The sequence below is a fragment of the Danio aesculapii genome, chromosome 16, assembly GCF_903798145.1.
Source record: "Danio aesculapii chromosome 16, fDanAes4.1, whole genome shotgun sequence".
Taxonomy (NCBI): Eukaryota; Metazoa; Chordata; class Actinopteri; order Cypriniformes; family Danionidae; genus Danio; species Danio aesculapii.
Genome location: NC_079450.1, coordinates 42764705 through 42790369, shown reverse-complemented (window position 1 = coordinate 42790369; position 25665 = coordinate 42764705). Strand labels below are relative to the sequence as shown.

Here is a 25665-nt window from a genome sequence, read left to right as displayed (position 1 = left end):
CATCATTGCACAAAAATGAAAATTGTTCTAGTCATACTTCAAAGACATAAGCAAAATAATATATAAAAAAGTAAATATACCACTTTATTATAAGTATATAGTAGTCCACAGTGTGTATGTTATATTTACTGTGTGTGTGACATAATTCATACTAGTATACAAACATTTCTGGCTGGTTTTACCTTGAAAATAATAATAAAAGCAAGCACAAGCATACTGACTGTTTCTTTTTTCTTCCACAATTCACACATTACTGTCTGGCTAGTTTGTATATATGTCCTCTACATATATGCTAAAAAACCATTATCACCAGTAAAGCCCAGAAAAACAGGGCCATCAGTACATTGTAAACAGATAGGTTCAACAATTCTTTTCCAGTTATCAGAGAAATAATTTTTTCTCTAATTATAGTTTTGTAACTATTAAATTGTTTTAAATTCAAAGTTTTAATAGCCTACATCAATGATTCATAACAATGTACAGTAAGTTACTTATTACTGTCGGTGTGTTTGTGTGCTCTTTATAAATTACTGAAAAACAGCTGCAGGTAAAGTATATAGATCACAAGTGCTTAGTTTGTAATCACATCTCTGCTTTGTTCTGTTGATTTGTAACTTCAAATATTCGTAGCTTGAAATAGATAGAAATATGAAATTCATTAAAGTTAGCAACAGATTTGCAGAATTGTATTTTCCGGATCAATAACTCATGTCATAATGACCTATTCGCTATTAGTATGACTACCGTTTATCATGGCGAAAGCTTAAACGGAGCAGTGCTCATAATCTCGAGCGAAAAAAAATAAATAAAAAGACAGCTGTGAAACATAACCTGCTTTGTATTTTTGTAGTAAACACAGTTTAGATCTGTTTAGGGTAGGAGGTGTGTGAGTTTTTGCCGTCGGTCGCTGAATGTGTCAGGAATATCAAAATAAAACCAACTTAACTCCGCTCTTTTAGCGCCACTCACGGAGCTTGATCCAAACTGGTATTTCTCCAGGGGGCTGGGGACAGCTGTATGCGATCATACATAAATATAATTATTAATCACCTGTTTCTAAATGGTCTGTCTCTATAAGTGAGGGGCACTGCATCCCAAACAACTTAAAATGACACAAAACAATACAACTAAAGCAATCTCTATTGTACTGAGTGAGAGTGCTTTTCTTCCTAACTGAACAGTAGCCGTTGGGGGAATGGGGGAGGCACATCCTATAGTCAAATAAACTTTAAAGTTTAGAACTGCAAAAAACATATGGTAAACTAAGAAGTAAACTATTAATGTTTGTTAATACAACTGTTTTTACAAGAAATCAGGTTCTAGATATGCATTAGACAAACATTTAATTTAGTTTTTAAACCCTCCTTGCTTTCCTTTTACTATTTTCAATTAAAAGAAAAAAGCTGTTAATAAACGCACAATGTAATACTTGTCTTGAATGAGCCAAAGCATATTTTCAAAAACACTGCGTTGTTTTGAAAACCAAAAACACCCTGAATTGCTTTTTCATTTTGATGCAACAATTTCAGAAATTAAAGGAAGGACACAAACTAGTAAATTGTACAATTTGCCAATAAAGTTATGCAGTTTTATTTCTCTCAAAAATGATTTAAAATAAACATGAAAGGTACACAGACACAAAGCAATTAATTAACACTTTTTGAGCTGTACAAATAAGTGGAATATTAAACTGGTGAAACCACTTTAATTAACAGGTGCAAAGTCAAACATTTTGTTTTTGCAAAACATTCAGAAGGGGAAAAATGTTTACAGTGCAATCATTATTAGCTTTATCTTGATGTGTGTGCTGCTGGCAACATGAAGGTCTTCATGGCAAGGCTTCTCCGCTGAGCTCTATGGCAAATTTAGCATCTGTGTCTGTCTGAACATGTAACATGCCGGAAAACTGGCCTACAGCATCTGGCACAAACTGCACAGGGAGGTTGATGTAGTGTTGAGATCTAGAAAGACACAGAAAAAGTTAAATTAAAATCTAATTATGCATAATACACAAACTAGCATGGTTTACAGAAGAAAATGATTTATTCCGTGTAACAAAAAACACCTAATATCAGTAGATTCTTCTGGACCTGTTCTATTTAAATTTTTTTGTTTTCAGTGCAATTGTAGTGTTTGGTGCCAAAAAAGCAATTTGTTTTAAAGTGCCATATTAGAGAGCTGAATAATGCAAAGATTAACAAAGTGAACAGATTTTATTATTTGATCCAATCTCAAATCTCTCTTTGAAAAATAATGATGCAATCCAATGTTTCTACAGTTTGTCAATCTGTAATATCAATACAATCTATACTTCAGTTGTGCAAAATTATTATCATCACCACCACAACATCACCATCATCAAGTCCTGCTACCTGCAGGAGGAGCCGTATGGGGCTGGTACATTGTGAAACGGGCAGTGGATGATGGTCAGGACCAAGACATCCTGATACAAAATCTGACTCTTGGGATATGGAATGTCACCTCACTGGGAGGGAAGGAGAATGAGAATTAAACAGCACTGACTAGATATAGTCAGCCTCATCTCCACGCACTGTTTGGGCTATGGAACTCAACTTCTTGAGAAAGGCTGGACTAAGCATGGGATGATAACCATTTTCAAAGTATACCGCGGTTTGAAAAAGTCAAGGTTTTAAAACCGCCAAAATTTTCTGCTATACCATTCCTACAGTATAGGTAAGTTTTTTTTAGCTTTATAGGACAAAAGATATCCAAGATGCCATTTTAAAATTGTAATGAAAACTGCGTTTTTGAAACAAATGAAGACTGCAGAAGTCAATGACTTATTTAAATTATTTAGCCTGATATGTTGAATATATATATATATATATATATATATATATATATATATATATATATATATATATATATATATATATTAATAGTTTTAGAGTAGAATCACAATACTGTAAAACAGTGACATTTTGTTACCTAAGGTTATTATACCATCAGAATCTTCTATTGGTTGATGCCTAGGCTGGATTCTTCTACTCTGGAGTTGCCCATGGTAACAGGTGGCGGGATAGTGTGGGCTGGCTTATAGTTCTCCAACTTAGCCATCATGTTTTGGAGTTTTTCCTGGTGATGGAGCGGGTTGTCTCCCTGCACCTTCAGGTCAGGGATAGATCTCTCAATGTCGTTTCTGCTTACAGGCCAAACACCAGTGCAGAGTACCCGACCTTGGGAGCACTTGGTAGGACCCTGTTGTTTAACTGGGGGACTTCAACACCCAATTGGCTAATGAAAGTGAAACCTGAAGAGGCATGATTGGGACAAACGACATCCCAGAGCTGAACCCGTGTGGAGGTTTGTTGTTGGTCTTCTGTGCTAGTCACAGTTTGTCCGTAACAAAAACAGAAACGGTGTTCAAGCAGAAGGGTGTCCTTGAGCGCACATGGTACCAGGCAACCAGAAGCTGGAGGTCAACGATTGATTTTGTTTCATCACCAAAGAACTTTGACTAAACCCCGAGAAAGGCTGGACATTGAGCCCTAGTGGTCTATGTTCCTTGACCTCTATGTTGACATGGCCGTGAGGAGCTGTGGCTGCAAGGCCTGTAGTGCCTGTCATGACACACAAATGGTGGTGGACACAAAGAGATGCTGTCAAGCTGAAGGAGTCCTACCAAGCTTGGTTTTCTTGTGGGATTCCCAAGGCCGCTCATGGGTACCAAAAATCCAAGCATTTTGAAAACAAAAACTCTGGACTCAGTTTTATACCAACACTATTTATGGTGGAAGTGGGGAGCTGTTGACCTCGACTGGGGATGTTGTCAGATGGTAAAAAGGAATACTTTGAGAATCACCTCAATCCCACTGACGCACCTTTGATTGAGGTAGAATAGACAGGGGTTCCAGGGGTTGATTCAAACTACCTTTGGACCGGGGAACTGGGGTGAGGGTTCTCAGTTTTACAGAGGAGAACCGGAGGGTGTGTTTCAACTATAGGGGGCTAAAACTCCTCAGCCTCCATGGAAAATTATATGCAAGGTAGTGGAGAAGGATCCTGCTGATGGTTATACCTCGGGCCTAGGAGGAACAATGCAGATTTCATGCAGGCTGTGGAGCACTAGACCAGCTCTATACCCTCATTATCGAGCATGACCATGACCATGGCCCTTGTGGCATTCTATGGGAGTATGGGGTGATCAGAGGGACTCTGTTAAGGGCTCTCTGGTCTCTGTTAAACAGAGCAAGACTTTGGTTTACATTGCCAGCAATAACTTTAATAACGTGCCCATAAGAACCGGCCCCAGATAAGCAGATGGTGATGATGATATTATCATTATTAATTCTATTAATAATAATAATATGTTTTATTTTGCTGGAAAGAAGAGAGGCTGCAATAATGTACAGTATGTAGAATTTTATTTATTTATTTTTTAAATGTAAGGTAAACTTTATTGTCCCATCAGAAGGAAATTTATCCTGAACCCATCACCTATGCTGTATTTCACAATTACCCAATAATTCACAACACACAATTACAAAAATAAATACAAGGCAAATTATTAGCCCACATAAATTTTTATTTTATTGTTTTTCAAATATTTCCCAAGTGGTGTCTAACCCTCTGGGGCTGGTAAATGCAGACATGCGTTTTAGCACATAATCCGTAAAAAGAGCTTAAAGTTGTTGTTGTTTTTTTGGTATTGATAAGACAGAGATGTGAGGAAGCTATACAATATTAGTTGGTACTGAAGCCAAATCTGCAGCTTATCTAACAAATCAACTTACGATAATGGCCCAAAAACTAGTACACCCAAATGTATGTTGTAGACCCAAATTAAATGTCATAGAAAAATATTACATACAAATTTAAATAAAGGAAAAATCAAGAGAAGCAAAAAAAAAAAAAAATTCAGTTTAATTTTGTAGGTTGAATTTTTTTTTTGCAATATTTTGCTTGAATTTAATTGTATTGTCTTTCAAGTTTTAAATGCTTGGTAAGTAAAATATTGTTTTAATAAACATATCTGTTCAATAAATCAGATTTCTTTAATTGCACCAAAATACATTGCCTATATCCACTAAGAAATTGATAAAAATATTCATTTTCAAAATGGGCTGTACTCAATTATGTTGAGCACTGTATATATATATATATATATATATATATATATATATATATATATATATATATATATATATATATATATATATATATATATATATAAAGATTATAAGTACCAAATGCATATATATTCTAAACTGCATACAGTTTTGAAAACAACTACTAACAAGCACCGATTCACCTCAGAATCAGAGCCTTCACATCAGGCATTGACAGCAGAAAGTGACATGGAATATGACTTCTACTTGATGTTATTTCTTTAACTGAATAAAGTAAACAGTCTAGTAGTACTTTAAATGAGAAAGAGAGAATGTAACTTACCTTAGAGAATAATTTGAATGTTTGATGTAGAAAGGCTCTTTAGGACTTATGAATTTTAGCTGCAAATTAGAAAAGTATAAAATAAATCTCATACCAGACATTAAACAGCTACACAAACAACACAGCACACATCAACATGCAATATGTCAGTTTCATGACTAAATTTGTAAGATCTGGATGTATTTTAAATATAATTAGTTCTAATAATTTTTTCTTGTTAACTGTCCAAGATACAGTACTTTCTTGCATCAATTCTTATTCTAATTTTATTAATCAACTTAAATTGGGTTTCATTTAAAAAGACAAAACACCTAAATCTCAGTGTGTTTTACAATTAGACCTTGCATTAAAGTGAAACTGGCACTTTAAACATTTTAGCTGACTTCTGTTTTTTTTTTTTTTAAATGTACTTTAAAATGCATTGCACTATTTTATTTCTTCTTTTAATCTTGAAAAAACCACTGAATATCTGGAATTCAAAACTATACTTGGCCTGTATTAAAAAAAAAGAAAGTGTACTGTGAAAATACATGAATATATTAGAGAAGGAGCCCAATAAATAAATAAAACAAAAAACTATGGATGAAGAATTGTTATTTTTGGTATAATCTGGTCAAATCTCACAGGAATCTAAATTCTTATTTCATCTATTAGTGCATGATGACACTTTATTGATTTTTTCTGATCAGATTGCTATGATCAAGATATGGGCAGCTGTAAATGCCATTCTGAAACGTATTTGAGATGGAGATAAATCTGATTCCTCAGATCCCTTTAGGAGGTGGTTTCCAGACTAAACTGGACAGGTCTAAATGCTTCTGGCTGTTGAAACCACAAAGGTAAATTTTACTCCTACCAAAATAAAAAATAAATAAATAAATGCGAGACTGCTCATGCTGTGACCTACATGACTGTCAGTGCAAATGCATAATCAGCAGAATGACACAGATGACAGTTTGAGATCTTTGTTTTATTTACATTTTTTTTCACTTCGTTTTTATTTTTGACCATGAAAAGATTCTATTAAATTTTTATATTAATATCAGAAGGCAGCACTAACTGAAATGCAGCACACTCCTCATTTACAAAGACACGTTGTTTTGTTTTTAGGAGAGTATGTTATATAAAAGTTATTTAAACCCTGTACAGTTTTGAATGATATCCTGCACGTATCTGTATGACAAAAAAAATTGCTGTTTCGTTTAGCCTATAATCAAGTAATCACGGAGCCTGTTTTGTGGACTTGTAATGATGTTCTACAGCTTGCATATAAAATAATTTAAATGCAAAATACGATATGTTTTATAATAATATTAAAAATAATGTGGTGTGCAACTGACTCTTTAGTTGACATAACCTAGTTAAATTTGCATAAAGAACGAGATTTGAACATCTTAGTCATGTCCATTTAGCAGAAACGCATTCATGTGGTCAAATGTAAATGGATTAGATAGCCATCCAATCAGAAAAAATGCAGAAGTGACCAGGTACAAACAGGCCCTTAGTGTGTGCAGTTCATTGTTCTCACCTCATGTGTGCTGGGGGAATTATTTCTGAAGTTAACTTTCAGTACGCTGGTGGCATTAACACGCGTGGCAGGAAATGTATAGAGACTTTGGGGTGCATAGAGACCTTTCTTTTGCATCTCAGTTGCAGATCTGAATAAAAGAGAAAACATATATAAAACAGCTGAGAAACTATGAATGCAATTGTTTACTTGTATAGTAAATCAGTAGTCCTTCATCAAACATGCAAATTAAACATGACAATGCAAGCAAAGGATGTTTCCTTCTGTGAAGGCAGAGTTCTGTGTTGGCTTTCCACTACATTCCATTTTTTTTAGATTAGATTAAATTCTACTTTATTGTCATTACACATGTACAAGGCAACGAAATGCAGTTTAGGTCTAACCAGCAGTGCAAAAGCAGCAAGTGCAGGATACAGGTATAAGTTATAAAGTGCAGTTAAAGAAAAACTATGGTAATATTTACAGATGGATGTACTATGAACATTATATACAGGTTGTATTAGCTATGAACAGATTTACAATAAATGAATACATGTACAGGTTGCTATTAGTAATCAGAAGTGTGCAGATAGATAAACATAATTACAAATGTCCATGTGCAGTGGGTATCTACAGTTCAAATAAATGAATCAGTGCAATGAATATGTGCAAATTTTAAATGTGCAAATGTTAAATGATGATGAGTGCAGCGATTGTGAGGAGTATAAGTTAAAGGAGTGTGGGAGGTGTATTGGGGGGCAAAAGAGTCAGTGAGGGGCAGAGTTCAAAAGGGAGACAGCTCTGGGGAAAAAGCTGTTCCTTAGTCTGCTGGTTTTTGTCCGGGGGAGCCTGAAGCGCCTGCTGAAAGGCAGGAGCGAAAACAGTCTGTGAGCAGGGTGAGAGGTGTCCTTAAGTATACTGCGTGCTCGGCGCAGACAGTGTTTCTTCTGGATGTCCTCAATGGTTGGCAGTGTAGTCCCTGTGATGCGTTGGGCAGTTTTCACCACCCGCTGCAGTGTCTTATCCTCAGCAACATAGCAGCTTCCATACCAGACTGTGACGTAGTTGGTCAGGATGCATTCTATTGTGCAGCGGTAGAATTTCACCAAGACAGCTGATGAAAGCTGGTTCTTCTTAAGTTGCCTCAAGAAAAATAGGTGCTGGTGAGCCTTCTTGACCAGGCTGGAGGTGTTGGTGGTCCAGAAAAGGTCCTGTGAGATGTGGGTGCCCCCGAACTTGAAGGATGAGACAGGCTCAACGGCCATCCCATTAACGTGGATGGGATCATGTGAGTCTGTTCGGCCCTTCCTGAAGTCCACAATGAGCTCCTTAGTCTTGTTGGTGTTAAGGAGCAGATCATTGTCAGTGCACCAAGTGGCCAGATGCTGTATATCCTCCCTGTAGGCAGTCTCATCATTATTGCTGATTAAACCAATCACTGTGGTGTCATCTGCAAATTTGATGATGGTATTGGATCTGTTCACAGGCCTACAGTTGATGGTAAAAAGGGAGTAGAGGAAGGGGCTCAGCACGCCGCCCTGTGTGATACACCAGTGTTGAGTGTGACGGTGGTGGAGCAGATGTGGCCTGAGTGGAACCAGCGAGTTCTAACAAGTAGCTATGTCATATTTGTTCTCACTGGCAGAACAAGATACGAAATAGAAATGTGGTGAACTTAAGTGTTGTATTACAGTATCTTTCAGATGTAATTATAGAGAACGCTCCTGTAAAGAAAAATGATTGTGTGACATCAGAGCCTTCACTGTGTTCCTGCGTATAGGGTTCATACAAATTTTTACTACTAAAATTCCATGACTTTTTCATGATTTTTCTATGACTTTCAAGTAAATTTTTATGACTTAATGTTTCATGTTTAGGCAGCAGATGCCCTTGCAGCTGCAACCCATCACAGTAAAACACAGCGCTTTGGACTGTGGGGGAAACCGGAGCACCCAGAGGAAACTAATGCCAACACGAGGGGTGGGGTGTGGGGTGGTATTCAAACTCCACACAGAAACGCCAACTGACCCAGCCGAGGCTCGAACCAGCGACCTTCTTGCTGTGAGGCGATTGTGTTACCCACTGCGCCACAGTGATTCCCAATTTATATTTATATCTATGTAAAATTTATTTAGATAATGCTTACACTTCACACATAATGTGATTGGCCAAGAACAGAAAAGAAGTAAAGACAACTAATCTATATTCAAGTATAGATTTATCAGTTTTCCATGACTTTTCCAAAACTTTGTGGGTTTTTCTGATTTTTCAAAACTTTTCCAGGCCTGGAAAATGCAATGTCAAAATTCCATGACTTTTCCAGGTTTTCCATGACCGTATGAACCCTGTGTGTAATACACTAAGACAGTGGTTCTCAATTTCCTGTATGTATGTATTCCTTACTTAACACACCTGATTCAGATCATAAGCCATTAACAGATATCAATAAATTGATCCTTGTGTGTCAAATAAGAGAGACACAACAAATGTGCAGGGCGGGTGGTCCCGAGGATGGAAACTGGAAACCACTTCTCTAAGACAAAAAATATGACCAGTAGGGGCATTTAGTGGGTAGTCAATTTACATACCATCGTGTCATGTACTCAATCAGCTTTACTCTATCTAGAAATACACTAGTATTCTACCACCGCTCTGCTGCCAACCTTATATGCTTAATATGTTCCACAATTTGAAATATTCTCACCCAATTTGGTATACAGTCGCCAACATTTGGATCAAGTGGATCAAAAAAGTTTAGAACAAGATAAAAATATGTGGTGTTGTTCAATAGTTATAGGACAACTTTGATAAAAGGTTTTGATTGACTTCAAATGCTGACTAATGTAAAGGCCTATAATGTTCGAATTAAGGAAAACAACTTTAGAAGAAAGCACCCTGACAGGTGTCAGATGTCACCTTTGAACCCTTGTACAGTACTTCAAGATGTACAGTTTATTGATAGTCCATCTGGTCATACAGGAAGGGTTTTTAGCCATGCAAGTGTTATTATCTCAGCTGAAGCAGGTGTTGTTTTAGGGGCCTGCTTCTGGTGTTAGTTTTTAAAATGGTCTAAATAGAATGGATGAAATATTTGTAAAAATAGTTGTTTTGTGTCTAAAAGGGAACTCAAAAAGCCAATACTGAATTAAAATAATACAAAAACAGTGTTTCTAAAAATGTTTCTTTGCTGCCTTTGAACTCAGAAAAGCTATTGAATAGGTGAAGATAAAATATTTACGCATTAGTAAATTTCCTCTAAACTGATGTTTAAATAAAGTTTAAGAAAAATAAGGAATGAATGTTTTAGGTTGACTAATGTTTTTAAAACGCTGTGACTGTTTTGTGTTCGTGGCTAAAAGAGCACTCAAAAACACAGAAATAATGATCTTTATACTTTGTTTCAGGTGATGTTTTTGCAACTTAAAAAAACGGAAAATGGTTCATGCTCTGCTGTGCAAGACATAATATGTCTTGTAGATAATTAAGGGCAAATGATAAATATAATCCAAATTCTTAGCAACTCAAGTACTCCAATGAACTCTAAGGCTCAACTGTACAATGAAAAGCTGATCTCTTACTCACAGGTGTTGCTCCATTGATCTAATCTTACTGGTTTTCACAAATGATCATCCTGTCTTCATCTGGCTATTTGTCTGACTGTGTGAACCACTTGTGATTGCTGTTTTGAGTTATCCGGAGCTGTATGACTTCACAAATCTTGAATATCACAATATTATTAGATATTAAAATTATATTAATATCAACAGCAACACTCTCGTACAAAAAAGGTAGTGTTGTGCGCCACACATTTTTGTAACATAAAAGCGTGTTCGGTGTGATCGGCCCCTTGGGATCAGCTACGGATAACTCAAAACAGCAACCAAAAGTCTCTCCATCTTCAAAAGTCTCCGTTGTAGGCTTGACAACGCAAACACTGCAGGCACCACAACGGAAACCCTGCCTCTGCTTTCATTTGACTGGAGAATGAAAGTATGACTGACGTAACACGCTTTTTCCCCTCAGAGTTGACCTTTTTTCAACTGCGAGCGCATGGTGCACAAGGGCAAAAATGCAAAGCACAGCAGGTGGTTAAAACGTGAGGCGCGCATAAGGCGCATAAGCAGTGCGCAAAATGCTTGCGCCTCTCAATGCAAAAAGTATGTTTGGTATGATCAGCCCCTAAGGCCTCTTCAAGTCGCGTATCAAATCATTAAAATCTGGTCCCTATTACATGTAGTTCTGAGACTACAAGCTATTTTAGTAACTAAAACTGTTAAAGTTAGCACTTTAAAACATCCGATCACTTAACAATAAGTCACTTCTAGTCAATAGGAGAGGTGGAGGCATTGCTGCTTTGTTTAAAGATGTCGATATAAGTGTAAGCAAGTGTCATTTGGTGACTATTTGTCCTTTGAATATCTGTGAATAGCACTCAAGGGTGTCATTATCCACCGAAATATTCTCCAGCTTTTATTGATTATTTTACAGAGCTGCTATCAATAGTAACCTCTAAATTTGACTATTTACTATTATTGGGGATTTTAATATTCACAATAATAATCCAGAAATCAATACTGTAAAAGAACACATTTGATCCGACTCAACATGTACAGTGACACACACTCTAGATTTAATTATAATAAGGGTTTACACATTGCATCCACTGTTGTTAAGAATGTTGCACTATCTGAACATTTCTTCATTTTCTTTGATATATTGATCATTCCTGCTATTGATGACAGATCGGTCTCTGTCAGAAAGAGATGAGAATGAGAACCCTTGTGTGCAGTTTATAAAGATCATATTGCTAGCACCAAGCATATCTGCAGACAAAACTTGTAGTCCATTATAACATCTATGAAGACGCTTCATGCTTTTATTGTAGAACTAGGCATTGCAAGGCAGACTTTCTTTTCAAACCTTATGAACGGCAGCTTAAACAACACTTGCACTCTCTTTGCAACAGTAGAGAGACTCAACCTCCAATTCTGGCACCTCTCCTGTTCAACATTTATCACCAGAACCATGAAATCAGAGCACATCACACCTGTCTTCAGGTCTTTACACTGGCTACGAGTTACATTCAGAATAGATTTTATCACTAAATGACCTAGGACCTCAATACATTACAGATATGCTCACTGAATACAAACCTAACAGGTCACTCAGATCATTAGGATCAAGTAAATAAGAAAGAGTTCAGTCAAAGCAGGGTGAATCAGCCTTCATCTACTATGCACCCTGTTGCTGGAATCAGCTTCCAGAAACATTGCTACCTATCACACAATGTCTTTTGTTTCTTTATTCTTTTAAAACCTGTTTTATTACATTTAATCTCCTTTAATAGATTTTCTTTTGTTGTTCTTATTTTTTATTCTTGTATTATACTTACACAATGGAGCATGAATCATTTTCATGCAAGTTTTTTCTTTTTAACTTAATTTATTTATTAAACTATTCATTTGACTTTGAGTTGCAGAACATCACCGAAAAGGTATACAAAGATTATTAATCAGTATATGCTTTTCTGTATTATTTTAATCCTATATTTTATTCAATTTAGTTTCCTGCAATACTGTGTTTTTGAGCGCTCTTTTAGCCACAAACACAGTCACAGATTTTTTTAACATTATTCAGCCTAAAATTGTTCTTTTTCTTAAACTTTATTTACACATAAGTTTAGAGGAAATTTATTATTAAGCACATAATCTTAGTTCTTCAACTATTCATTAGTTTTCGTGAGGTGAAAAACAGCAAAGAAACATTTATTTTTTTAGAAACACAGTTTTTTTGTATTATTTTATTTCAATATTGGCTATTTGAGTTCCCTTTTAGGCACAACCATTTAAAAAAAAATCTTTCTGTCATTCAATATTTAGACCATTTAAAAATGAATACCAGGAGAGACAGGGCCCTAAAACAACAACATAATATCACTTGCTAAAACCCTAACATGGCTAAAAGCCTTCCAGTTCAATAGGTCAGTCAATAAACTGCACATCTGGACAAGCAGGGGGGTCAACGTTCAAAATTAGTTAACTGAGCATCTTTGATGTTCTTTATTCATGTAAAAAAACGTGCTTCCTTTTCCTTTCTAATTTTTATTTTTATTCCTTTTTTCTTATTTACTCCTTTAGCATTTTAAATCTTTTATTCAAAAGGGAAATTTTTATATTTTTAAATATTATTATTATATTTTTATAAAAGGGAAATATCTCTAAGTGAGCATCTCTAGCTCCGCTTACACCCCGCCTCTTTGCCCATTTTCATGGTTAGCGCAAAGACATGTGAACAAAATATCAACGTTGGCCCCGCCCACTAGTAGCTTCCTTTTCGTTTCTATGCGTACAGATACTATGTCCATGTTTTTTTACAGTCTATGATTAAAACGGCATACAGGGAGGAGGAGCTGAAGCTCCAGCTCCACCCATGAGGGTCTGCAGCGAGCTGCTATCATAGACTAAAGCCATACAGCATTTTAAAGACACCATCGCATCTTTACACTTTACATTCTGTAAATGGCAGATGGTCCCCTAAGCAGCATAAAAAAACAAACATATTAAATTGTAAAGCAAAAAGTGTTTCAGTAACAATGAACGGAGATGTAGTCATGTATTGGTTGTTATGAGAGCATTTGTCTGTGCAGAATTCAATTGTTGAGCTTCATTGAACCGCAAATGAAATTAAACACCCAAATGAAAGACAATGTAGAAGTAAGTTACTATTACTACTAGAAGGAACAACAACAAAATAACAACAAATTTTGCATAGACCATAAATAAAGTACCATATAAAGAAAACTATGCATAATTTTTTGTAATATTATAAGCCTAATTAATTATTAAACAATAAAACATAAATTTGCCCTATATTTAATGGTCAGAGTGTAATACTCAAAATAAATGCATTTTAAAATAAATGAAGTAAAAGTTTTTTATTAATAAAAAGCATAAAGACAGATATTATTATATCTAACATATCCATTTATATTATATCTGATGCACTCAAGCCCCAGATTTGTGGGCTGCTTTCCGATATAGGAGAAAAATGAGCTAACTGATTTGAAACAATAATTTATAATAATAGATTTTTTTCTGGAAATGTTTAGATCTTTAGAGATTTTAGATGTTTTTCTGAGTCATTTAGTTAATTTCAGCAGATTCTGAAGCTTGACACCCTAGTAAAGCATTTAGGATACTTAATCATCTTTTCTATTCTATATAAAATGTCCTATCTGTGAAGCCGATGTACAAGGTAAAGTATTGAAGGGATACAGCTGTGTAATATAGTATGCTTTTTGCACCAGATCCATGGGCTGCTTTCTGATATTAGAGAGAATATTAGAGAAATATGAGCTAACTGATTTGAAACAATAATTTATGTACTTTTTTCTGACATTTTTTTCTGCCTAAAGTTGTCTAGATCAAAATGTGTTTTGTTTCTCTTTTTTTCTTACATTCCCCCCGAAAGGTATAAGTGTCAAGCTCTAATATGTTCTTATTAGCTAACAAAGCACATGCTGGTATGTTTTAGGTTGATATGTTACATGTTGCTTGGCAATACATGTAGTTGTCAAATGATAATATTTTCCTTCCATCATTTTCAACACTTGATACACATTTTTAAAAATAGTCTAATATATAGTCCAACATGACAAATAAGGGCTTCAAATAGACATTGTAATCAGTGATGGGGTTATTGTTGATTTGGCTACAACTGACTGGCCCGAAAAAATTGTGAAGCACCTCTAGTTAGTAGGTCTGTATTTATTCAATCATATATCTAACAGGTGCTTTAGGTACAAATCATACAATAAACTGAGGTGATAAATAGTGTTCTTCATATAAATAATACACACATCTAAACAGACACACTCTTACTCTGTTTTAGTGCCTGCAGACTCCAGTCTCTTCCTGATCTTCACTCGATCTTCCTTTTCCACTGGTAAGCAGTTTTGCTTAACACTGGATCCTTGTTTAGTGCTTATGCCCTGTACACATGAAAAACTTTCAACAATTCCCAAAACAAGTACTTTTCAGGCATTTCATTTTCTGCAGTAGTTTCATGTACTTGTTTCAAATGAAACTGCATTTCAGCTATCAGTCTCTTCTGTTAGGAGGCTAATTTAATGGATGTTGCATCAGGTTGGTTATAAAAAAAACCCACAAACTTCATTTTTTCAGATTGATCAGACTTACAGTACCACACAGCTGGAAGCGAACACGACTTTTGTGCTGAGGTTTGGCTGCTGGGTGGCATTCTAAATCCCAAAACTGTGCATAATCACCTTGGTCACGAGGGAGGAATGTAATTTGAACCTTTTTACAACACCAAAAAGAGAGAAAAAAAACAACACAACAAAAAACAAACTGAATACTTGAATGAAATCTGTACAGTTATTCAGAGACGAGCTGTTTTTACACACACACACACCCACCTTCATGCTCTCCTGGTTCCCCAAAATCCCAGATACCTTCCCACATCTAAAAGCAGTATATGTTGCACGATAAACACCTCCACTTCTATCGACGCCCTGTTCCATGAAACAACAGCAAATCTAAAATGAGCTAAACCATAAATGAAGAAAGGTTCAAAATTCTTCCATAAAAATCAGAGGTGGAGACAAGTCACACATGGTCAAGTCCAAGCAAGTCTCAAGTCTTATACCATTAAGCTTCAAGTTACAGTTCAGTCAAATCAAGTGAGTCAAGTCACTTAAAGTCAACTAAAATAAACAGAGACACCATTTTTTCTGAAATTTTTTGACTGAAAAGAAACTTACAATTCTATCTTATTAATATTGAATTTATATACATACGTGTTAAATTAACATCTGAAAAAGTAATTGTTTTGCTTAAACAAAAAGTTTAAAATTAGGATATCCAGTCAATTATGTCTATTCCAGTCTGTTTAATTCGATTTTGGAACAGTGAAGGTATTTTTCCTTATATTATCTTGTATTATTTCCTTATATATTCGCCAAACATATCTTTTTCTGAGTCATGTACTTAATTTCAGCAGAATATAATTTAAAATGCCCAGTAAAACAGTTCTTTTCTGCAATCTTTTCTGCAGTGGATGCACAATATGCACGTTTCATCTCATGTTCTATATAAAGTATCTTGTCTTTGAAGCCCATGCACACGGTAAAGTCTAGAAAGGATACAGCTGCAGCATGTGCACATCAATATATTATAGCAGAATTTTTGCCACCTGCACCGTCATTCACAGTCTGTTCACTTTCAAGTCCCTTACCTCTAATAAATGTCAAAAACACGTACCTTCACATATGGAGGAGCAAATGAAGAGAGGTACCATCTCATCTCTCCTCCATTATTCTCCACCTCCAAATGACATTCTGCAAAAAAAAAACAAAATTACAAATAAAAAATAAAAATAAACAAATGCAATATGCAATAAAATAAACACAGACTTGTACAAATAAGGAGGAAAAATTTTTTTATCGTTTTTTTCCCCAGTGAATCAGTGAATGGAACCCGAAGGGTCAAGAGTCTGTGGAAACTGTTAAGAAATCATTCTGGTCCAATCACTAATGGTGTTTGAGAAGTGTGAGTGCTCTGAATCAAGCTCAGGTGCGGTTCAGTTTTCTGGCCTTGGCCCGGTTGGAAGAAGTGTGCCAGAGTGCGGTTCATTTGGGCTCAAGTGCAAAGTGTGCCTGAGCCCGAAACTGCTCAAAAGCAAAAATACAAATAACATACATAATATATTTTATTTTTCCTTTTTATTGATGCCTTTCAATCAGATATTTACAAAAAAATGTAAAAAAGTAAAAAAAAAAGGTAACCTACGGTAGTAACATGCACATCAAAATTATAACAGACAAAAGTAGTCAAATTTCTGAAAATACAATAAAGAATTTGTCAATCAAGATAAATAAAAAAATAAAAATAAACAAATGCAATATGCAATAAAATAAACACAGACTTGTACAAAAAAGGAGGAAAAATGTTTTTATAGTTTTTTTTTTCCAGTGAATCAGTGAATGGAACCCAAAGGGTCAAGTGTAGAAGACTACCTAGACAATTACTTACCTGTACATTTTCTATATTTATGTATTTTACCTGTAATGATAATCATCTGTAAAATCAGGAAATTTAATTGTGGAAATTATTTATTTTTTTTTAATATGAACTAAAGTTTTAAGGTGATACTTGAACTATAAAATTGACTATAAAATTTCCCTCTTATGAAGAGGACACAAAATGTAGTATTTTGCTTTATTTACGCACACATGCATATATAGTGGGTACGGAAAGTATTTTGACCCCCTTCAATTTTTCCTTAGACTTTGTTTTATTTTTATTCTCAGCACAATATCTTGAGTAAACTGGAAGTGGTTTGGAAAGTAAATTATTTATAAGAAAATATGTAAGACTATAACATATTAAACAGTTTTAACTATGGACTATGACAGACATAAATGGATGGCATCCCCCAGTGATGACCTCATGGTCAATAACAATTGACCAATCACAATTGCTGATTTGAAAGTGCCATATTTCAATCTCACCTTTCAGGGAAAGGATAAAACACACATCAAAGTAAGAAGTTAAGGCTGATTTATACTTCTGTGTCGAGTGATCGCCGTTCCCTTGCACGAAGCCGTGCATTTATACTTCTGCATTCTGTTTGTGTTGCTTTGCAAGGACACTTTCGAAATTAAATGAGATATTTCAGGTGATGATAAAAAAAGCAGGATATTGTACTTTTGGTTAAGTTACTTGAAGACCCATAGGTTAACATTGCTACTGAGGAACTGTACTATTCACTTTAATCAATAAAGTCTCATAAATATTCCTCATAAGGGTTTTGGTCAGCTTACTTATTGTATGCATTAGAGTCATCTAATACATTGGCAAGCCACTCAAGAATGGTTAAATACAGCAAAATCTAACAATTTGACGAGCCAGCCAGGAGAGACTGAAAAGAGGAAAACTCACAGACTGCAACAAAAAGTGAACTGAAGAATCTTGGAGTATCTACAGTTTAAGCTGAAGATGAACTGGTTTTGTTTGTGGAGGAGTCCTAGATCTACATATCGCTTCTGTGGACAGTTTATTTTAATCAACTGGATCTCACCTCAAAGGTCCTAGTTTGGTGACTAAAAATTAACAGCTCTCTTAAAGAACCATTAAAGAATCATTTAATTTATAGTAAGCAGCTCAATTGCAATATGTAGTGTAGTAATAATGAATTAAATACAGTGATATTGGGGCAGCACAGTGGCTCAGTGGTTAGCACTGTCCCCTCACAGCAAGAAGATCGCTGGTTCGAGTCCCGTTTGGGCCAGTTGGCATTGGTGTGTGGAGTTTGCATGTTCTCCCTGTGTTGGCGTGGGTTTCCTCCAGGTGCTCCAGTTTCCCCCACAGTCCAAACACATGCGCTACAGGTGAATTGAGTAAGCAAAATTTATTCCACTGTGGCGATCCCTGATAAATAAGAGACTAAGCAAAGGAAAATGGATAAATACAGCTTCTATCTTGATATTTACAGAAATTGTTAAAGAAACAATTTAGTCCATTTATAAAAAGATTTATAGGAGCTGTGGAAATTTCAGGCGTAGTCCTTCCTCAGGGTACTTTTTTTTTTAAAGAATTATTTAAGAAACAATTTAGTCCTTTCTTTCAGAGATTGCAGTAGCAATGACTTAAGTCCTTTCTCTTGCAGACTGTAGAAATTTCTGAAAATAATTTGGTCCATTTCAGGGCTTGAAGTTAACCTTTTTGCTTGGTAGCTCTGGTGCTCCTAAATTTTTTTGGAGCACCAGCCAAAATTTAGTCGCACCCACATTTATGAGCACCATTACTACAAGTTTAAATTAACAAATTCATTGCATTTGAAATCAACATTAATCAAAACCAACAAACAAACAAAAATATGCATTCGCCCAAGCAGTGAATGAAACTTAGCTAACGATAATTACTATGCTGTGTTTTTACGGGAGGTGTGTGATATTGCACAGACGTATTGACATATAACTTATTATTTGCATACGTTATCTTAATTGCAATACTGGTCTTTTCATGAGCTGCAATATTAGTTTAATTGTAATGAAAGCAAGCCCTTTTGCAATGTGTACACGGTGTTACATTTTATATATAGCTTCCACTTGCATGGCTGACAGCATTCTGATGATTAAATGAACGATTAAACAGAAGCTCTCACGCTTAAATTGTGTAGATTCTGCAGCAAATGCTGTTACCTGCAAACTCCGTCCCATTGGCTTTATAGTGAATGCTTTTGTCATTTTCATAGTGGCCTTTTATTTACTCTTCTAAAAGTGTTAATGCTGGATTATCATTCACCACATGATCACAAATAAGAAGTGACATTATTTGTAACTTTTCTAAAACAAAATCTGTCAGTGTTATTTTCATTCTCTCATCTTTAGCGCTTTACATTTTCACGGTTGTAGCGCCTGTGACCTGAAGGCAGAAGGCATTGACTGACAGTGATTGACAGCTGATATTAACCAATACATTGAAGTTCAGTTCTAAAGCAGTGGGCTAATCAGAAGAGCTTTAAGGCAGGACAAACATTGCAGGCTTTGTTTACTGCAGCAAGTTAAAATGACAACTGTTTTAAAACATTTATAAGCATTGTTTCGCATTTTAGATGCAAAGATGCATTCTGCGTAAATGTCTCCTCAATCTGCGTATGCGGTGAACATTTGCAGTAAAAAAAAAATCGCATGGTAACAATTTTACGCACTCACACAAATGCTCCCAAATATATTTTGAGGTCACACAATTTCTGGTGTATATACGATCCAAAATGGTCGCAATTTTGAGCTCTGGTCTATTTACATGGGGACTGTAGGAGCCATAAAATAGCTTGAGACTGACGTTAATGCAAGAATGAGTAATTATGGACTGGGTGCTAATTCAGTGGCCATTGTCTTAATTTTGAAAGTAACATAGCCTTCTGATCAGAATTGTTAAGGACATTTTAGGCTTGGTTCCTTCTCTGGAGTCTGTGGAAACTGTAAAGGAATAATTCTGGTCCAATCACTAAGGGTGTTTGAGAAGTGTGAGTGCTCTGAATCAAGCTCAGGTGCGGTTCAGTTATCTGGCCTTGGCCCGGTTGGAAGAAGTGTGCCAGAGTGCGGTTCACTTGGGCTCAAGTGCAAAGTGTGCCTGAGCCCGAAACTGCTCAAAAGATGCTCAAGCTTCAATGCAAAGGGAGACATTGGCTTTTACAGAGCTATCTTAGCAAAACCTACAGAGAAAGAATTTGGGGACTACAAAAAAATAAAAAATAAATAAATAATACATAAATAATACCGGGCTAATGAGATCACAAACGTTTCAAGTTACGTGTGCATTCACTGAGCACACACCTCCCGCAGCAAAGGGGCTTGGCCACAGACGCGTTAGTAGGAAAATGCAGTCCAAATGCTGCTATTTCAATGGATCTTGTTCTGTTTCACTATTTGGCCTTCCAAGGGACGTGACACAAAGAGAGAAGCCACAACCTGTAAGTACTTCTTTTTGTTAAAATTGATATCTTACATGCACAGTTGTAGGCTACGTTGTAGTAAGGACATAAACAAGGATATAAACAATGAGAAATGTGGTTTGTCGCAGTTCCAGATCTACCAAGGAATTCATGGTCAGACATGATACAATGTTCTAGAATGGCCATTCCAGTCCCCAGACTTTAACATCATTGAAAATCTATCTATTAATTTGAAAACGGCTGTTCGTGCTTGGCACCTATCAAACCTGATTGAACTGGAAAATTTTGGATGGAAGGAAGAATGGTCCAAAATGCCTTCAGGAAGAATTCAGGCACTTATCCTTGACTATAAGAACAGGCTGTCATTTCAGCAACAGGTGTCTGTATGAAATATTGATGTGATTATTCTGTTGGGGTGCCCAAATTTTGCATTGCATTGCATTTGAGGATTAAATAAATTATATGTCAGAACTGAAATGTTGCTTTTTCCCTGAGGTATAACATATATTCAAATGAAATAGCTGATTTGATAGGCCAGTAGGCTATGGCTTGCAACTATGAAATTAATCAAGGGTGGCCAAACTTTAGCATAAAACTGTGCCTTTGTTCTGCAAACCACAAACCTCTCTTAGTACACTTAGCACTTCTTGTGTATACTGCCTCTTCCTGTTGAATCACTAAATCCCTTCTTAATTGTAAGTCGTTTAGACATTTTGGTTCTTGGCATATATTCAACAAGGTACTGGAAATATTCCTTAGAGATTTTGTTCCATATTGACATGAAAGCATCACACAGTTGCTGCAGATTTGACAGCTGCTCATCCATGATGCAAATCTCCCATTCCACCACATCCCAAAGATGCTCTATCCGATTGTGATCTGATGACTGTGAAGGCCATTTAAGTACAGTGAACTCATTGTCATGTTCAAGAAACCAGTCTAAGATGATTCACGCTTTATGACATGGCATGTTATCCTGCTGGAAGTAGCCATCAGAAGATAGGTACACTGGTCATAAAGGGATGGATATGGTCAGCAACAATACTTAGGTAGACTGTGGTGTTGACATGGTCCTCAATTGGTACTAATTGACTCAAAGTGTGGCAAGAATATATCTCAATACTGCTAGCTTTGCTGAAGTACCGTAAGAGGAAAATGTCCTGAATGGAGGATAGAGGGGCACCGATGATCTTTTCGGCTGTGTTCACTTTGCGCTGGAAGGTCTTGTGGTCAGTAGCACTGCAGCTCCCATACCAGACAGTGAAGCAGCTGGTCAGCAAGCTCTCAATGGCTCCCCTGTAGAATGTTGTGAGGATGGGTGGAGGGAGACTTGCCCTTTTCAGCCGGCAGACAAAGTGTAGGCATAACACCATGTCACTCTAGCCTAGTCCAGGTGGGATCCTCTGTGATGGGAACCCCTAGGAATTTAGTGCTGCTGACTCTCTTAACAGTCAAGCTGTCGATGGTCTGTGGGGGGTGGTCAACAGAGTTTGTCTTGAAGTCCATCACAACCTCCTTTGTCTTCTGACAAATATGAATTTGGTCTTACATGTGAAAACGAACTGCCACGTAGAAAGCTTTATATTGACAGGAAACCAGAAAATAGCATGGTAAGAAAGCAGAGATGCCAGGTCTGGTTGTTTCAGATGATAAGAGTGTATGAGCATGATATGGAAAAAGTGGAATGAGCTCAGGAGAGAAGGACCATATCATATATATATATATATATATATATATATATATGCGTGTGTGTGTGTATATAGCTAATGAATCACAGAAACATTGACATTCGTCATTTCTTTGCCTACTTTTTTTTTTTTAATTCAAGTTTTTTATTGTTTTCTTCTGGTTCATGACAAAATAATACAAACGCATGTTACAAGTGATTACTTGTGGCCTACTAAATGTAAGGCCAGAATGAATACAGTGGTTACTAGGACAGAAGTACAGTATTGTTAGAAGAACCTGGTGAGTAGATTTAAATTGTGTTACAAGACATTGTCACATAAGACCAAAAGTCTTCCCATACTGGGATGCATACAGAGACCCCTGCTTTGTTCTTATTATGTAATTTGTAAAGTAAACGTTCATACGAGGCTGTTTTAGTCATTATATTGGCCCACTCTTTTAACTCTGGAATTCTGGGAGTTTTCCAGTGTTTTAAGATGACTCTAGCTGTCACTGAGATCCCCACCATGATGACTGTGAACTCTCCTTTTGTAGTATTTGGCATCTGTTCCCTATCTCCCAGTCGGCATAACCTTGGTGACAATGGTATTAATGTTCCAAGCCATTTACTCAAAATATTTAGGGTTTGGTGCCAGAAAGGCTGAACTAGTGAACAGTCCCAAATACAATGTATAAATGTGCCTCTTTCTTTTTGACATTTCCAACAAACATCATTATTTGCCAAACCCATTCTATTGAGTCGGACAGGTGTAAAGTAAAACCTGTGTACAATTTTATACAGAGTAAATTGTCCTCTCGCTTCTCTTACGAATTTACCAGTGTTTGACAAAATACTTTTCCAGTCCTCATCCCCTATTGCATTCTGGATGTCCTTTTCCCAAATTGTCTTTAAATGTATGCAATCATTGCTGAGCACGTAGTTGGTCATCCTGTAGAAAACAGAGGCCTTTTGTTGGAGATGAGGCAATGTTAGAAAGTCTAGGATAGGGTTTCCATCTGTCTGTTGGATTTTTGTGGAGATACAGTTTCGTATTTGAAGGTATTTCCAAAAATTGTCCTTTCCTTTTAAATTGTACTTTGCCACAAGATTGCTGTAGGACATAAATACACCCTGTTCAAATAGGTCTGTCACTGTACACAAGCCATTCATATGCCATTTCTTCCAGTATATAGATGACTTCCCAATACAGATAGCAGAGTTGTGCCAGATGGAGGAGTATGATTGTTTGCATAGTGATAATTTATGCATTTTGTGGGTCTTCACCCATACCTGTCTTGCATGTTTTTATCACAGGATTTGTAGTTTTGTCTAGACACTGGGATAGGTATTCAATAGGGCTATATGGCCATAACAGGTTTTTCTCAATGGTGATCCAGTCTGATTCAGTATTATTGTTCCAATGCTTGGCTAGTTTGGCCATTTCAAAAGATATGTGGTAAAGCCGAGGGTCTGGTAATCCCAATCCTCCCTTATCCCGTGGTGCGCATAGTTTATTCAGCTTTATCCTAGGCCTTTTCCCATTCCATAGGAAATGTTTGATCATAAAATCATATTGATTAAAAATTGACTGTGGTATTGTAAGTGGTAACATCATTAACATATAGTTAAGCTGAGATGAGACCACCATCTTGATTATTTTCACCTTTCCCCATAGAGTTGTCTGAATTTTACTCCATTTATGCAAATTATTTTTGATGTTTTGTAGAAGAGGTGTCAGGTTTATCATAGGGATTTCTTCTATCTCTCTATTTATTTTAATTCCTAAATATTTTATCCCTTTTGGGATCCATCTAAAGCCAAGTTTGGTTATCATAGTAGCGTTACTTATTCCGGATATAGGCATGGCTTCTGACTTTGTCCAGTTAATTTTATAACCAGATACTTTAGAATAAGATTGAACTATTTCCATCAAGTGGGGTAAAGATTTATCTGGATCTTTTACTAAGGCCAGGATATCGTCTGCGTATAGAAACAATTTGTGTTCTTTGCCGCCTCCTTGTACACCTACAATATTTGAATTAGCTCTAACAGCAATGGCCAAAGGTTCCAGGGCGATGTTAAACAGCAATGGCGAGAGCGGGCAACCCTGACGTGTCCCCCTGGTCAGGTCAAAAAATGGAGAGACTGTACCGTTTGTAATTACACATGCTTTAGGTTGTTTATATAATGTTTGAACCCATTTAATGAAACAGGGCCCGAATCCAAAGTTTGACAAAGAGGCGAATAGAAATTCCCACTGAACCCGATCAAACGCTTTCTCTGCGTCAAGTGAAAGGGCAACAATTGGATGGTTTTCTTTTCTGTTTAGCCAGATTAAATGCAATAACCTTCTCATGTTATCTGTTGATGACCTCTTCCTCATGAAGCCTACTTGATCAGAGTTTATGATGTTGGATATTACCTTTTCTAAGCGTACGGCAAGAATTTTACTAAGAATCTTGCAGTCTACATTAATCAGACTTATTGGGCGATAATTTGAGGGTTCAGTGGGGTCCTTTTCTTTCTTAGGGATTAGGGATATGAGGGCCTCATTAAAAGAAGGTGGTAGGCATCCATTAACAAATGCCTCGTTAAAAACTTCAGTTAAAGCAGGTGCAAGTGTATCTATATACTGTTTATAATATTCTACCGGGAGCCTACTAGCCCTGCAGACTTTCCATTTCGCATAATAGATATAGCTTTTTTAACTTCCATTTCTGTTATTGGACCTTCTAACATGTTCATCTCGTCTAAAGATAATTTAGGAATCTTGAGTTTGGTGAAAAAAATAGATAATTCTTCTGGCTTAGGACTAATATCAGAAGTATATAGATCTTTATAGAACTTCTGCAGTACATTATTGATTTCCTTTGTTGATGTAACTATTGTGCCTTCTTTCTGAATAGCTGTTATTAGGTTACATGTATTCTTTTGTTTTAGTTGTCTTGACAGCAGTTTACCTGCTTTTTCCCCTTCCTCATAAAAAGCAGTACCCAATCTGAATAAGGCATATTCCACCTTCTTATTATAAATCTCCTGTAGTTCAAATTTAAGTTTACAAATGTCTTGATACAATTTATCTGAAAAACATTGGGATAATTTTTTTTCATAATTTATCATTTTACTTTCTAATTCCTGCATTCTATCCCGATCCTCCCTTTTCTTTTTAGATGCGTATGCTATCATCTTTCCTCTAACTTATGCCTTGGACGCTTCCCATTCAGTTGATCTTTTATCGGTGCTACCAGTATTAATTTTAAAGAATGCTTGTAGATCTTCTCTTAGCAATGAGCTAAAGTTCTCATGAGCTAATAGGGATGTGTTTAATCTCCATCTGCCTTTTCTCTCTTTGTCACAATTAATATCAATACCTAACTTCACAGCTGCGTGATCTGATAAGGCAATTGAGTTTATTTTGCAGTGTGTAACATATTTTGTCATAGTGCTGGAAATCAGGAACATATCAATTCTGGAATGGGATTTGTGACAGTGTGAATAGAAGGTGTATTCCCTCTCACATTGATTCACCAGACGCCATATATCTACTAATCCATTATCCTCGCTCATCATATGAATAGCTGCTCTGTCTTTTGGACAT

The 25665-nt window shown here is 36.2% G+C and overlaps 1 protein-coding gene across 1 annotated transcript in view; it reads right to left on the bottom strand.

Moving 5' to 3' along the window:
• Nucleotides 1–1581: 1581 nt before the first annotated feature.
• Nucleotides 1582–25665, bottom strand: part of cep192 (centrosomal protein 192) — a 123847-nt gene continuing 99763 nt past the window's right edge. Inside the window, exons 27-33 of the mRNA XM_056476095.1 lie at nucleotides 16201–16277; nucleotides 15357–15452; nucleotides 15118–15237; nucleotides 14800–14909; nucleotides 6941–7070; nucleotides 5413–5471; nucleotides 1582–1961 (exon numbers count right to left, since the gene is read on the bottom strand). Coding sequence (XP_056332070.1) covers nucleotides 1829–1961; nucleotides 5413–5471; nucleotides 6941–7070; nucleotides 14800–14909; nucleotides 15118–15237; nucleotides 15357–15452; nucleotides 16201–16277 — 725 coding nt within the window. The 3' untranslated portion in view covers nucleotides 1582–1828. The remainder of the gene's footprint in view (nucleotides 1962–5412; nucleotides 5472–6940; nucleotides 7071–14799; nucleotides 14910–15117; nucleotides 15238–15356; nucleotides 15453–16200; nucleotides 16278–25665) is intronic.